We start from the raw sequence: 17,389 nt of genomic DNA on the forward strand, positions 1-17,389 counted from the left end.
ATTTCAGAATGTGCTAAATAACAAAATAAACAACATATGACTAAATTTTTTTCTTCATCACTCTAAGACAATGTTCAGAATTGATGTTAGCAGTAATATAATTTTTTTTTCCAAAAGAAAAGTAAGTTTAATATATAATTAACTACCTCAAAATCTGAATGTTCTCCACCACTGGAGGCCATGTTGGATTTAGATCAGGCTGACTAATATACCACTGAAAACTTGAAGCAAATCATGTGACCAGCATACTTGAGACAGACCAGGCATTGATAAATGATAAAAAAAATTCTTATGCCCCAAAAAAGACAATAAAAATGATGTGACTCGTGGGTCACGTTGCCTGATTTAGGGTTAAGTATATTAGAGTATACAAGATAATACTTTTACTTAAAGGACAGTTCAGCCAAAAATGAAAATTCTGTAATCATTTACTCACCCTTAAGTTGTTCCAGATTCGGAATTTTTTTTTTTTTTTTTGGGTGAACTGTCCCTTTAGCAAAGGTTTTAAATATCACAACTAGTAGTTTCTCCCCAATATGGTATTAGTAGTTATTATAGTTTACTAAAGTATCTCAATATTTCTTTTACTAATTACGTTTCCATAGCTCTAAACAATTTCTCTTTTCCTTCCTTCCCTAAATCAGAGCAGACCCCTGTACAGCAGGATAAAGCTGAATGTGTCAGCGCTGGACAGGTTTTTAATGGTTTTGGGCTGAGCAGGGAGGCCCTGACAGTACTGCTGGATCTTCTGAGAAGTGCCACAATCCAGACCCTGGTGTTTCTCTTCTGTTTGCCAGTGGTACCAGAAAGATGGTCTCCAAAGTGTTTGACGTGTCTCGTTCCACTGTCACTGTATTGTCCTCCGAGTCTCTGAGGAGCTGCTGGTCATTCACCATGAGATTCACCTCCTGAAGATCCCAGAACACTGGGATGCCCTGATAAACCTTGCAACACAATGGATAAATCCCATGAAGGAACTCGCACAGTTTATACACACCTTGTATAAACGAGAGACCAGCGGATGACGGCCCATTGAAGCACCATCTATACACAGCAAAAAGTCCAGTGTTAAATTAACTCTCAAAGAGTTGATTTCAACACTTTTTGAGAGTTTATATAGCTCCACACTCTCCAGAGTTAAAATAACACTTTCAAAATAGTTAAATATTTAACACAATGCCAGAGTTCCTAATTTGACTCCAAATAAAGTGTTAAAATAACACTAGAAGGGATACAGAAAAACAACACTGTTCAGAGTTGCATGTTTTAGGTGGTTAAATCTGTATGGTCTCAAAGATCTACAAAATAATGTTAAATAAACAACAGCACACAAAATATTTGCCAGTGACTTGTTTATTTGTATTTCTCACTTGTAGTGCATTTTGAAGTCGAATTAAAACATTACAAAAGAAGGTATGATATACAAACTTTCATCCACAACACTGTATAAACTTTGAATATCAAATGGCTTATAAAATTTAATCTCTGACATTTTGATAATACACCTTTCCTCACTTCGTACTACTCTGAATGCATGATGATGTTCATCAAAATTCTCTGTGAATAGTTTGTTTACCAACAGATAAATGTAATTTTCAACCAAAAGTACAGCACTTATTTGACAGAAGACTGGCATTTCACTTTCTATAGCCCTGCACACCACAAGTCCAGCTCTATATTCTACACCATCAACTTTAACCCAACTGGTTGAGAAAACATCTTTTGATATGAACATTTCAAGCATTTGATTGCTGACCTCATTCCCTATGGAAAATGGTTTAATTGGCCCAAACTCATTATGTTTGAGGGTGAGGGTTTCCCAATGGTACGCAATGGCCATCTGATGCTTTTTAGCTAATGATTTTGTTATGTTTTTGAAATTTTTTAAAAAAATCTTTGAACATCTTATGTTTGGCTTCGAACCTCATTCACCACATATATAATAAGGGGCCAATTTTCCTTATAGAAGAAGGGTAATGTATCATGTAATGATGTTTAGGAATCAAATTTTTATGAGGATACAAGTACTTGAATAGTTTGTGATGGTCAGCAATCAAGTGCTTCAAATACACTGTCAAACCTGAAGTGAGACAAGGTGAAAACACAATGTTCATTATTTGAAGTAACATAAGCAACAAACTCCAGTGTTTGTGTCCTGGAGGAACAATGTCTCCAAACAAAAGTGGGAGATTTTTCACAAGACATAATGTCTGAATGGAATTTAAACCAATGCTATTACCAGCACTATCCAAAATAACCTTTGTGGGACGATTTTTTCGTTCTGAAAATCCATAATCAAAAGAATAAATCCTTGAAAGTAAATCCTCTACAGATATAAAGTTTTGTTTGAGATGTCCAAAAAGCAATTTGATTTCATATTGAACCACGCCCTCAAGAAGGTCATGCATTATATCAAATGAGTAGTTATTGCTAACATGAGTGTATTAATTATGGATTTTTTTTTGAAACCATATAGTGACCTCAATTGTGGGTTTTCCTGGAGAGACTTGCAATGTATTTCAAAGATTTCTTGTGCACGAAGGACCACCTTAGGATCATCCTCACTGTATACTGTTTGAGAATCATTCTTTTCAATTAAACAAAGGCGACAGAAATGATGGCTATTAAATGACTCATTAAAACCAAGAATTGAATGCATTCCTAGATTATCACCAGTGCTTTGTGCGATGGTGCCGTATATCTGCTCATCTGAGAATGGGAGACTTAATCCTTGGCTTTCAAGTATCTTTATATCATTTATCAACGAATCCAGTATAACATCAAAACCGTACTTGCTTACGTCTTGTGTGTGAAAAAGTGCTAACAAATGAATGTTCATCAGAACTGAGTTAAATTTTGGGGGCAAGTTTCTTACAATAAAATAAAGGCAGCCAATTTTGTGGATACTACGATTGGAGCCAAGGGGGTTAGCGGTTTCAAAATCATCATAGTATATTTGAATTTGTAATGCATGTCTTTTTGTTGTAAATAAAGGGTGAGATTTAAAATAACTTCCATCGCAAAAATCTGTAAAAGTGTCAGGCTCTGATCTACAATCTTTCCTTAGGAGGTCACAAATGTCTGGATTTCCGCACATGAATTTCAATGTTTCTAAAATTGGCACATATATAAAAGTATCATTCACTGGAACTTGGTCATAAGTACCAGATTTCTTATTCAATTTGTTGTCATATCGCACACCTAGTGTTATCTCAATGGGCTCTACAACTCCCCATTTTTCTTTAAAGTATTTATTACGTTTCCATTCTGTATTCAGATTTGTGAATGGGTTTCCTAATTTTTCAAAAGATTCATTTATTACAGTTTTGTAGGGGTCATTTGTAGGCAAAGCAGAAAGTATGTTATGCTTAGCCTGAGAGTTAAGCTCATCTGTTAGCTCCTCTAAATCTCCCACAATTGAGGACACCAAACTGTTTGGAATCCCACTTGCTTGTATTTTGGCCACAATGGAATCACACAATTCTTTAGTTTAATTTTTAGTAAGCCCTGAATCATTGTTATCAGATAAACCACTGGAACAAGGAGATAAATGCTGGGGATTCATAAGGTCCTCCAAAGCATGAGATGAGCTTGCAACTGGCTCACTTGAGGAACATCCAACAGTTGAAGTTGGAGCAATCAGCTGAATGCTGCTATGAACACTATTAAGGTGCTTACGAAAACCTGCATATGTTTGGAACTGATGCCTACAACCTTGCTGAGAACAAATTAATTTGAACTTAGATCCAGGATAATAACTATGTTCACCTCTTAAATGGGAAATCAACTGTTGACTGTCTGGGTGCTCTTTTTGACAAATAAAACAGATCAGCATTCTGTCAACATCATACTACCCGACTTTAAGTTAAGGTTACTGTCTGGTTGAGCAGTCTGGCTCTCAAATCTCTAACCCTGGGAGACACCTTCATTTGACCTACATCAATGTTATACACTGTTGTCTGCAGGAATGTGTAAAAGTTTAGAAGTGCACTATCATAGTACAAATTGAACACAAAATGTGCCTTGAAAAGTTCATCAAATGCTCCAAGGGAGCGGTTTGCCTGGCATGGGATGAGATGCTTATCCAAGATGATGTAGAAGCCCTCAATCTTGCTTTTCTGGCGTCCAACAGCAAGGAGGTACGGATGCTGATGCTGGATGTTGTTGAGGTGCTCCTCCAAACTGCAGCATGATAAAGTTGAAATGAACATTGAATATTAGACACAAACATAATGTCCAGTCAGGGAAAACAACTGTATAAAAGAGACTGTTCAAAGAACTCAATGGCTAGTGCAATATGATAATGCTTATGAATGATTTTAAATCTCCATGTTAGGGCTTCCAAAAACACAATATTAAAATGTCAATACCTTATGAAAGATTAAAAGTCTTTCAGCAGCATCACATGCACTGATTTTTGGAGACTTCAGTCCTCCTGGTGATGGTGGAAGGAGATGTATCAGTAAAAGAAGGGATGCCATTTCATGGTCGTAGACTAGAGATGAAATTCACATGAAATGTTTTATTAATTAATCTAAACCTTCAAATGAAATATTTTAAGTTTAAAAATACAAAGCATTTTAAACATTCACCTGGTTAATGTAGTCTTTTTAAAGATTTTATGTAGTGCAAGTTATTTATTTTTTATTAATCCGGAAAACATCCAATCTCATAGATTCTGAAGTTTACTCATTTTAATATTTTTTGTCATCAAAACAAATATATTGTTACTGCAAACTGTAACTGCAAATATAGCAGATTTGTAAAAACAAGCAAATCAAATACAACTTACTTGTTTCATGAAGGTCACTTTCAGTTTTGAAGGACGTAAGTTAACATAACTTAGGCTGTGTGTGTGCGTTCGCCTTCACATTTTAATATACGTTTATGCGCAGTGCTCCATAGCACGTTATGTTGTACATTCTCTACTGAATAAGCACCAATCATAAATGTAAAAGTATGATTAAATTTAACTTACCTTTCAAAGCCACACGAGGATAATGGCGACGTCTTCATGGATTTTCAGCAGCGACGATTGGAAATGCGTGGGCGGAGTCTAATTACGTCTCTATGGAGCTTGTTTAACACTGATGATCAACTCTGTGAAATAACTCCAACACCAAACACCATTTTACTCTGAATGTGTTCAAATTACTCTTTGGGTGTTGAAATCAACTCGGAAATGTTTAACACTGAAATCTCAACTCTCCAATTTTTGCTGTGTATATACACGTGGTTAGCTGAAATGGCTGCCACGTAAACTTTCAGAGTGGCTGGCATTACTCCATCAGAGAAACGGTCTTGAAGGAACTCCAGTACTGAAGCCACTGGGCAGTAAACCGCAACTTATTAGATCAATTGGCAACATGGTTGGGTATAAAAAGAGCCTCTGAGAGTGGCAGTGTCTCTCAGAAGTCAAGATGGGCAGAGGATCACCAATTCCCCAAATGCTGTGGTGAAAAATAGTGGAGCAATATCAGAAAGGAGTTTATCTGGGACTAATTGCAAAGAGATTGAAGTTATCATCATCTACAGTGCATAATATCATCCAAAGATTCAGAGAATCTGGAACAATCTCTGTATGTAAGGGTCAAGGCTGGAAAACCATACTGGATCCCCGTGATCTTCGGGCCCTTAAGCAGAGTTCAGACTGCACGATTTTAGCCCAGTTTTTGGCTTGCCGACAGGTTTTGAGAAATCGTCGACAAATGCCCGAAATCACAGGCAAATCTGTGCTCGTTCACGCAAGTGACAATCACGCAGTGTGAATGAGCAAAGACGCGATCTGAGAGAATCGCCGACGAGTCGCCGATGCCCGTGAGATATTTGGCATGCTAAATATCTGGACCTGTCGGCGATTCAAAATCATGCTGTCTGAAAAGTGTTCTGACTGAAAACTACATCGGCGATGACCGACAGCCAATGAGAGAGCAAGATACAGAGCAGGAGTTCGGTGAGGAGTTATAAACCACAATATCAGCAAGCATGGCTTCATTTCAGAAAAAGGCTTTCTTCTCGGTCTATTTGGACCCATGAAATGGAAGATACATTAGTATAAATTTAGCAGGAGCACCCGTGTCTGTTTGACGTTTCATTTGAGCTATCCCAGACTCCCGTGAAAACTCCGGTCTTGCACGTGTGATATCGCGTTGTTTCCTTGTCACATCTCGCGGGTGTTTGGTTGTGAAACGTAGTTTGCGATGGCACTGCATCACATGATACAGGAATGCTACTGTAATGGAAATCACAACATGGGCTCAGGAATACTTCCAGAATATATTGTCGGTGAACACAATCCACAGTGCCATTCATCGTTGCTGGCTAAAACTCGATACAGTTAGGTCAAAAAAGAAGGCATATCTAAACATGATCCAAAAGTGCAGGTGTTTTCTCTGGACCAAGGCTCTTTTAAAATGGACTGTGGCAAAGTGGAAAACTGTTCTGTGGTCAGACGAATCTAAATTTGAATTTATTTTTGGAAAACTGGGACGCCATGTCATCTGGACTAAAGAGGACAAAGACAACCCAAGTTGTTATCAGCACTCAGTTCAGAAGCCTGCATCTCTGATGGTATGGGGTTGCATGAGTTCGTGTGGCATGGGCAGCTTACACATTGGAAAGGCACCATCAATGCTGAAATGTATATCCAAGTTCTAGAAGAAATTCTCCCATCCAGGTGTCGTCTCTTTTAGTGAAGACCTTGCATTTTCAGGGGATGCCACACAGTGGCAAACATGGCCTTGTCCCAACTTTTTTGAGATGTGTTGATGGCATAACATTTTTTCCTTAAAATAATCAATTTTCTCAGTTTAAACATTTGATATGTCATCTATGTTGTATTCTGAATAAAATATTGAAATTAGAAACTTCCACATCATTGCGTTTTTTTCACAATTTGAATAGTGTACCAACTTTTTTGGAATCAGGTTTGTAAATAGGGGGGGTGCGAGGACTGGAATTGGGTACCGCTGATGTAGCCTATTGTAGTAATGTTGTCTCTGGTATTCAGGTCTGTGTGTGCGCTCAGGGGGCGTGGCTTCGAACGGCGATAGAGGGAGGGTGGGACGTTTGCTTTCAGTGCTATCAGGCTAAAGTTTCCATTTTCCAAGATCTCCCACTACACCTGACTACATATAAAACCCCCACTTTTTACTTAAAGCTGCAGTGCATAACTTTTTTTTGGGTTAAAAATTATCTGAAATCAATATTTGGGCAAAGACATAATCTGCCAACAATCTAATCACACCGGTGATTGTATCAAATATAAAGAAATATTGTTCAGCTATTTTTTGTCTTATGGAAGCTGAATTCACATACATCCCACCCTGCAAAGATCCGTGATATGTTTGATCAAGTAAACTAATTTATTAGAACATTTCTGAGCACATATTTGAATTATTTACTGTAAACATACAGTACATGCATTAATTACTTTAGTATTATGTTTTCTGTCTCAAATGGCTTAAATAAATGTAAATGCAACTCTTATGCATGCAGTTCTTGTACTGTACAAACGTTCCTTGTGGTGTGGCTTGCTTTGCAGATTTAAGTATTTTACTGGATGGCTCAAAGTCGTTGTAGTCTATGTCAATAACTATTAATTTTGCATGAAATAAGAGATAACTGTTTGGTCTACTTAGCACACGTGACCAATCATCAGAGAGTGCTCATTCTGTTCCAATTCAAAACTTACTATCATGACCGTGAGGTGAGACAGAGATGTAGATGTTTGTTAAAGATGTTTTCTGTTTTGAAAGGATGAGCACTGTAAAATTATACCTTAGTCTATTTATAGCATTGTTAATATTTACTATTGATTATGGTTGGATAATTGTATCAATTGTTTATTATTCATGCAACAATCTATTTTACTATTATAGTTTTCGTAATCATTGATAACTTTGTCCAGTGCTGTTATGGATGTCTTTGGCATGACTTTGTGAAAATGTAATGACTACTGAATAAAATAGCATAGACTTCTTTATGGTTAGTGTTTGTGTATTTCATTTCATTCTACACATTCGTGTGTAGTGTTAGTGTTAAATGCTACTGTTTTTGATTCTTTTGATAACACTCCCTACAGCCTCTTCTACAAACCGTAAGTCAACTGGGGCACATGGTTTAAAATATCCTTAGAAGAAAAGACATGACATATACCGTCTCTCACAGGTCCGTGGGGTTGGTGGTGTCCAGAGAAACCCAGCACATGGGTGTCCCATACTATGTGGATAAGAGTTTTGAGAAAGAATACCGTGGTGCTGCTCTGGACGAGCTGGAGAAGACTATTGAGAACGACTATATTGACCACCTACAGAGCAGCTGCTGGAAAGAGAAGCAGCAGAGTATGATGCCTTCTCTTCGGTTATGAATATAAACTCCTGTATTACTAAAGCAGTTGTTTCTTTTCAGAATCTGATCTAGCTAATCTGGGCCAGCTGTACCGAGACAAGCGGCTGAAGCAGAAGGCAGAGACCATGAAGCTGGATCACTGTGAAAAGCTGCACCGCTTCATGGGCCGACAGAGAGGAGACTGAGGCAGTGTCGCCCTCCAAGACAGCATGGTCAGCTTAATCAAAGAGCTTTTAGAATTGGTTACATATTTCAGTTTACTCGGGTGGGTCATCTTTTTGGGAAGGAGAAAGGAAGAGATGTGTTAAAGCAGGAACCCAGGCAGATTTTCTGAGGAGCTTCCATGAATGTGCTGAAGTCTGATGTCCTTTAGCTCATCTGATTCAGCTGCCATGCACAAACTGTGGGTAACTCGTGCGAGCGCCTGGTAGCTTTTTCCTTACATTAAGGAGCACCGACTCCAGGCTGGCCGACAGAATTCAAGCTAGTGATTGTTGTTTTAGTCGCATTTAAGCTTATTTGTTAATAGGAATTTAACTTATTCAATAACATTTAATATCTGAATTTGTGCTGTGAATTACATTCATCAACAACTTTTAATAGAAAGCTCCTTTTTTGTTTTTGGAAACAAACGGTTCTCAAAAACAGGGATATAAACCACTACAGCTTTTCAAAGCCTTCTATACATAGCAAGAAGATAAAAACCTTATGTACAGTAAATTAGTTTTTCAGTCCTTTGTTACAGTGGTGTATGTTTCAGAAATTAAAAAGGTATCAGGCAACTGTTTTAAGCTAGGTAAAAATTCAGTGCACTGAAAAAAAAGCTTAATGCCATTACCTCTGAATTAATTTATCTGCAGTATTTGATTTATATTTTGGCACTTTAACTTCTTGTGTATTGCATGCATCCATCCATGCATTCTCCTCGCCTTGTTAGTGTCCGAAGGTGTTACTGGCAAAGTTTAATTTCAATAATTATAACTAGACAAATAACCGTTACTGAGCATCTGTTTTGAACTACAGTTAATGTTTTAACTCTTGTCACTGAACACTATGTTCTATATATAATAACATACTGATATTTAGCACAAATCTGAACCTAAGGGATGTTTAGAAGTGCTACAGGAGGCGTCCACTCACTCAGGATGAAATAGAGGAAGAGTGTAAGATTTGACGTGGAGAGTTTGTGCCGGTGGTGCTATTGTAATCTTGTTTCCACGCAGTGTGCTAAAAGTAACTGCTGGAAGTTTTGTTTGGTTTGATATGCGTTTTTTTGCTACTTAAATAAAATATTAAATCAAACACAGTTTCTCTGTGCTCTGTGAAGCCACTAATGGACAAAAAAAAAGTCAAGAAGAGGTGCCAATTACAGTAAAAGGTGACCAAAGAATTTCAATAAATGACTTTTCCGTTTTTTTTTTTTTAAGTTTGAAGCTTGAACAGTCCTTGGTCCTGATTTGCAGTTTGAACATTATTTAAAATCTAGTAAAAAAATAATAATGATAATAATAATTAGCTTGAAAGGATAATACGAGAATACAGCGTTATGGCAGATTGAAAATATCAGTAAAATTGTTACCACATAAGAAGGCACATCGTTTTAATTTTTTTTGTCCTTTCATCAGTTTTTTTCTCGGTTGGTTGTCAATACCTGTAAAGACACTATCCAATTATTTCTTCATCTTCAGGTCTGCTTCTATGGCGCAGCGTCGCCCACTTGTGTCCCCGTCCTACAGAGAGGGTCATGGCGGTCAAGGTCACTTTAAACAAGCAAGTCATTTTCCCCCCATTATGCAGCACATCACTTTTTAATTTATATGAGATTGAACATAAAGTTAGAAAATTATTGTATGTAAAAAATTGCTAGTAGCCTCCAGTAAACAAAAAAGGTGATTTCTCAAAAAAGCAACTGGCTTTAACTTCACCCCAAAATCTGTTCAGCATAAAAGAAGATATTTTAAAGAATGTTGGTAACCAAAAGTTGCTGATAGCCATTGAACAGTGTTGATAAAGGGGTAGAAAAAGCAGACCGGATACTTACAAAGAGAGAAAGAATGAATGCAGTAGAAGCCACATTCTGAGGACAAAGGTCAGCGTCAGAGGGATAAAGAAGTCTTGAATACACACTCTAAAGTGATTTAAAGGTGAATGTTGCATTGAAACAGACAATACAGAAAGATAGGGTGAATATAATTTCACATTTAACAAAAACCCACCAATTCACTATCTCAACAAATTAGAATATGGAGACATGCTAATCAACTCAAAACACCTGCAAAGGTTTCCCGAGCCTTCAAAATGGTTTCTCAGTTTGATTGTGGGTTTTTGTTAAATGTGAGCCAAAATCATCACAATTAAAAGAACCAAAGACTTAAACTACTTCAGTCTGTGTGCATTTAAATTATTTAATACACAAGTTTCACAATTTTGAGTTGAATTACTGAAATAAATAACCTTTTCCACAACATTCGAATTTATTGAGATGCACCTGCATATCCATATATTCATATGTACAGATACATATCCTGTTTCAATAGACTAATATTAGTTATCCACAATCTTCTGATGAAATGTGCAAAAGTGTAAAACACATAAAGTGTCCCACCTTTGTCATTGGGGTCCTGTTTGCGGATAGCGTCTCTCCCACACAGGCTCTTGGCACTGATGCCTGATTCCGAGGTCTGTGTGATCAACTGTGTGGCCAGAAACTGCTGGATCTGCTCCAGAACATCTCTCTGCATCTCCACGGCCATGTGGAACACATCATGGTCCGAGCTGTTGTACATCTTCACATTCTGGAACATCTGCATGATGTTGCGCTGGAACTCAACTCAACGAGTGCTTGCGTTGTTTGGCCAATCACAATGCAGTTGGTCAGTTGGCCAATCAGAGCAGACTGCTCTTGTCTGAAGACGGGTCTTTGTAGAAAACAACGCTTTTGAGAGAGGCGAGGTGTTGAGGACCTAGAATCATGTACAGTTTTTGAAAATATAATGTTTTTTGAACATTAAAGCATGTCAACATATTCTGTTACACCAAATACACAAAATAATGATCTTTAAAAAAAGCATCACATGACCCCTTTAAGCGTTTATGATTAACGGAAACTACATTTATAAACTGTTTTTGCCTCATAGAATCTCAGATTTGCCAAATTATGTACTAAACACTTCAATATGCATTAATTACCTTAAAGGAACTCTCCAATTTTTTTTTTTGTCCAGGTGTTTGTCAAAGTAAGGTTTGGTACCTGTGCTTCTCTTGTGTCCTTGATCAATCGCTTCAACTCCTCTATTCTGATGATCACATCTTCCACCGTCTCAACCACCTCCCCATTCTCACCTCGCTTTCTCCGGAGTGGATGTTGAAACACAAATGAGCAGGAAATGGACTTACTTTGGGGCCTCAGTTTTCTCTAGGAGCTCAGAGTATTGAGAGGCACAATGCTGGGAAACGGACGAAATGAAAGAGTGTGTTATAAGTATTATTTGACAGTTTCCATCCACTTTCATTGTATGCAACTCGTGTGGATTACTTGTGGATTACTGGAGTTGTCTGATCTCTCATTCTGAGGGCACTTCACACTCCGGGGTTATTTTTTTTTTTTAACCCAAATGCTGGGTTGAGCCTTTTGGGTAATTTTGGGGGGTTATTTTTTCAGTTACCCAGCTACTGGGTCAAACGTAACAATCCAGTGTTTGGGTTGTTTTGCAGGTCCTGGGTCAAATCTAACAACCCAGTGTTTGGGTAGTTTTTGTATTACTCAGATCCTGGGTCAGACTTAGGGTAGAGTGGGGGAAAATGCGACATTATAGTGAAACAAAACATAAATGTGACTAGAATTGCCATCCCGGTTTTGAGTGACTATGGCAGGAATTATTCACCAAATATTAAAATTGCTCAGCCTTCATAATTAATTAGTATTTTGACTGAAAATATTTTTTGTACAAAGGGGGCGTTTTGCCCCAGCGGTGGGGTAAAACGCCCCCCAAGGGGGTAAAATGCCCCCTTTCTTACCAACCAGTTTGCTTCATAGATCAACAGCAAAATGAACAGACTAGTTTTTAATCTCTAAAAGTAAAAGGCAAATGTCCAACATATCCAAATTTTTAACATTTAAATTTATACATATAACTAAGTCATGCAAACAAATATGTTGTAATAAATAAATAAATACATACATAAATAAACATTAATTCATTAGCCATTCACAGCCATTTTAACAATTATATTTATACATATAACTAAGCCATGCAAACAAATATGTTGTAATAAATGAATAAATAAATAAACGTTAATTCATTAGCCTTTCACTGTTCATCCATGCACATTTCCCAGATGAATTCCCCTCGAATCTCATTGGAACAATCTACATGCGCCCACTTTTGGCACCCCTCACACCTTATCCAGTCCCCCCCACTAACTGAAAATAACTCCCCACAGTAGAGGCATCCTGTATCATCTTTCTTCTTATTCTTCACTTCAGCTGCATTTTTGCATTTAACATTTTTTTGTGTGCCTTTGTTTTGTGCAGCTATCTTGTCCTCCAACATTTTTTTATATGGCGAGGAGGTCAGCACAGCTGAAGATTCACATGCCCTCTTTCGTGGCCTCTTGTTTTTTATTCTTGGCCTAGGAGACAGTTCTTCTAGAATCGAGGAGGGGGACTGACTCGGTCCTTTAAAAAGGAATAAAAAATACATTAGAATACAGAAACCCACTGGGGCCTATCAAAAGAACACACACACACACACACATATTTATATATGTATATTTATGTAGTGAAATACATTCAATTAATGCATTAAAAGCCACTATGTTTTATCATTGGGTCACCTAACCACCTTCCATCAGTGAGCTAACTGTGCTATCAAGCTAGCCTAATGCTCACTTGAGGTAATTTTTTTTCTTTTGTTAAAATATTTTGATTTTACCACCTAGTTATACTGCATTAAGTGTAAAATGTGTGATTTGATTTTGAGACAGAAATATGTTATTATATATAGTAATATATATATATATATATATATATATATATATATATATATATATATAGTAATTACGATAGAGAGAAACTATGCCCTCTGGGGGGCGTTTTACCCCTCAGCGTAGGGGGCGTTTTACCCCACAACCTATGACTTTTTCAAAAAATGTTAAATTTTTTAAATATAATTATATTCCTTATAAATAACATATCCTCTCAAACTACAGACTTCACTATTCATCTATCATACATCACTGTGATATCCTGCAGAACTCTTAAACACTTGTTTACTAATATCTGAAAATTGTAGCGCTTACCATGTAATCCTCTTCTCTTCAAATACGTCGCTGGTGTCAGCTTCTCCAAGGAGATTTGTTTATCCCCGTTGTCAAACGTAGTGCATAGCAACAGTGAAAATGTATATTGACTCCCTCTAGTGGTTATTTTGGGAAAAACAGGTGGGGGGCGTTTTACCCCAGGGAGGCGTTTTCCCCCACTCTACCCTAACCCAGCGGTTGAGTTATTTATCGCGTGGATTTGCTTCTCTTCTGGACAGAGCAGTTCTTACCGCCATCGAATTTACGCATTCGTCGGTAAAATACAGGTTTGTATAAATTTTATTTTATCTATAAAATCATTACTGTGCTGAATATCGTTCAATTTTATGCAGAGCAACATAACGTTACAGGCGCGCGGCAAGGGCGTAGATTTGGTTTGAACATTGGGGGGGTTGAACGGTGTATGCTGCCCGTTATTTTTTTCAAAAAAAAAATGTATGTGTATTGCTATTGGATAATTTATTTCTTCCTATCTATCTATCTATCTGGCAACATGCTTTAACTGATTACAAATTCAACATATACAAATATGAAAGAGACAACATTTAGACATTTATTTTAAGATTTTTACATTCCACCTTAATGCATTTAAAAAAAATTTTAAAGGGATACACATCTTTAAAACATTAAAGGCATTAATGTATAGCCTAACTTTAAAAAAGCTGCTGTTTTTCTATACTGTTTCCTATTTTATTTTATTGATTGAATGGCATCTTCTTTACCTGATCACCTGCTCCTCCTCTCCCTCTGCTGACTTTTCTACCCTGCAGCTATATTTACCTCGAATCTGTTATAAAACATGTTAAGAGATTATACACCTCATAACGTTATGAAATTTGTGTATAATCATCATTCATAAAATTCTAACATAGTAGAGATTATCAAAAGAAATAAATTAAGTATTGAAACCGCCAGTAGGCGGCAGTGTTTCACTGTTTTAATGAGTTAGCCACTTAAATCGTTAATTCATCCAATTCGTTCAAAAGTCAGATTAATTTAGTAAGAAAACAAACACCGATGTGAATACTTTTGTCGTTGATGATTACAGACACTATTGAAAAATATACTAGCAAAACAGACAGCTGCTTTGGTAACTTGTTATACTGATAGTTATAGCTAAATACATTGCAATGGATTAGCTAGCTAAAATATATGTGGTGTGTACAAACTATTACACAATATTCTCATAACTCATTCTCAGTACATGCTTTATATTTATTTATTTTTTGCATCCCTCTCTGACCAGCAGTTAAATATAGTCCGCTGTGCAGCGCTTCTCTTCATTTTTGGCGTTAACATTAACCGTGTGCTCTCCCATTCAACCACCACTCGCTTGTTTTGGTGAAAGTGCGTCTCATTGGTTGGGCGTTACCAATCGGTTCAATGGAGGGGGAGTATTTTTTGTCTGATTTATTATGACATACTCATATTTGATTAGGAACAAAATTATTTTTACAAAATAAATGAATTCTATTTTTTCATATTATATTTTTCATTTGATCTACTGTGATTTTCATGTTAAAATATTGGGGGGGTTGTAACTAATGGATTTGAATATTGGGGGGGTTACCTCCCCCCCATCCCCCCCATAAACTACGCCCCTGGCGCGCGGTATGAATCATCTTTAACGAGTTTCGGGGTCTTTTCGAGTGATGGAAAAGCCTGATGCTTTGCATAAAATAAACGATTTTATTCATAAAGATACAGAATACAAATATTCCCTCATAGCTGTTTACTGTTTGTTTTTGGGCAGGTTATAAAGGCAATTGCAGTATATATCGGCTATGAGTGAAAGGCAGGGGGCGGCCTCAGGCGTGAGAAGTTCACGTCGAACACGACTCCAGCTCGGGCAGACGGGCACGATACCCAGCGCGACGCAGCGCATTTATGGTGGAAACAGAACAACAGAGACTGGTTAATAACACGTAAATTACTTCTGTTTAATGTTAAATTTTTTGTTTTATTGTTTGTTTAACGAGTTTAAATATGGGCAATATGTATAGCCTATTAAAAACGATATGAACAATGCTGTAAATAAACAATAAAAGGAAAATAAAGGAAGTTAACATGTAAACCAGTGGTTGTGTGGATTATTTTAGAAAAATTTAGAGGATTTAACTTAATCTGTAAACATTTTTTAATGTATGAAGTAAAAAATAAGATAGTAATATAGTAAAAATTTATAATATCTGGGTTAAATCAACCCCTTATGCTGGGTTAAATAACTTAATTTGATGGGTAAAATTAACCCAAGATGGGTTCTGTTCTATATTTACCCAGCCCTTGGGTTAATAACCCAAATTGGGTTGTTTTTAACCCAGTGTTTTTTAGAGTGCGTTCACTGCAGATAATTTATTGGTGAGCAAGTAATGTAATGTTACATTTCTCAAAATTTTCCAAAAAAATAACCCAATTACATCTTGGATGGCCTGAGGATGAGTAGGTTTTCAGCAATTTTAAATTTTGGGGTGAACATTTACTTTAAGCTTTCCATGTTGTTGGATTGTTTAACCGCTCTCCCAATAACTTTTGAGACAGTCAGTCAGGAGGCTCGTCCGGGTTCAGCAGGTGGATTAATGACTCCGCTTACAGACACTCAAACACACACAGACACAACACTGTTTTGCGTCTCTGGGAGACATTGAATGAATAAACCGTTTGAATGATTCGGTTCATTCGCAATGAATGACTCACTTATTAACCGTGACTTGCTGCCACCTACTGGCGTTTTTCATTTTCAGATATCAATTAGTGAAGGGATTTATGGCTCTTTGAGGGGATCCGGATCTTCGCGATCCGTTCCTTTCAAAGAGCCGTTCAAAAGAACGGCTCTTTTGGCTCTTTTAAATATTTAGTCAGTTTTAAGAAGCCAGCTTGGAGGCATCTCAGTTTATCCTGGAAATAATCACTGGGAAGAATGATGAGGTGAGATTTGTAGTCAAATAATTAAAACTCAGATATCACACACCAATATCTGAGTTTGAATTATTCTGAAATATTGATTATTACCTCATTTGTCATGTGTGGACTATATTCCATAGGGTTGCACAAATCCCTCTGCTTAGACAGTGACATCACTATTTTGGATTTACCTTTAGTACAAAGTGTGTGTGTGTAAAGCTACGTTGACTTATGTTATTCATACAATACCTACTCACGAATAAACATCAAAAACAAAGCCAGCTGCAATGAATTTCTGTGCAAAACAGCTTTTACTACAAACACTTCCACACAAGAACATTGTTATCACACAAGAACATTTTGATAGAAAACAAAAAATATTTAAAGTAGATAAAATTAGAATAAATAAAATGGAAATGTCTACATACTACTACTACTGTAAACTTTGCAAATAGGACATCAGCCACTTCAAGTCAATGAACAATAACAAAGTGGGCTGCAATGAATGTCTGTTCAAAACAGCTTTTTTTCAACGCTCCTACCCAATGACAGAGGCATGCAGGGGTTTTTTCCACTGGAGTAGTCACGTGAAGGATGCGTGCACAACTAATAACTAATATCATCACGCTATAAAGGGTTGGCCTGCGCTGGGTGCGCCCCTCCCCCTATAACTGTTCTGTCTCGCGGAGGAGCTCATTTGTGTGCATCTGTGTGAAACGCATAGGAAAAAAGAACGACAGAAAGAACGGCTCCCCTCCAGCCGCGACTCGGCTCCCATCGTTCATGTTTATGAGCCGTTCAAAAGAATCGGTTCGTT

The 17,389-nt window shown here is 37.1% G+C and overlaps 1 protein-coding gene across 1 annotated transcript; it reads left to right on the forward strand.

The window, feature by feature from the left end:
* The first annotated feature begins 8,075 nt into the window (after positions 1-8,075).
* On the forward strand, positions 8,076-9,658 carry LOC132117342 (dnaJ homolog subfamily C member 18-like). The gene is made up of 3 exons (XM_059526579.1): positions 8,076-8,098; positions 8,170-8,342; positions 8,410-9,658. Exons 2-3 carry the CDS (start codon positions 8,207-8,209, stop codon positions 8,532-8,534), a joined length of 261 nt encoding a protein of 86 aa, XP_059382562.1. The 5' UTR covers positions 8,076-8,098; positions 8,170-8,206; the 3' UTR covers positions 8,535-9,658.
* The last annotated feature ends 7,731 nt before the right edge of the window (positions 9,659-17,389 follow it).

Source organism: Carassius carassius, chromosome 36 (genome assembly GCF_963082965.1).
Source record: "Carassius carassius chromosome 36, fCarCar2.1, whole genome shotgun sequence".
Lineage (NCBI taxonomy): Eukaryota > Metazoa > Chordata > Actinopteri > Cypriniformes > Cyprinidae > Carassius > Carassius carassius.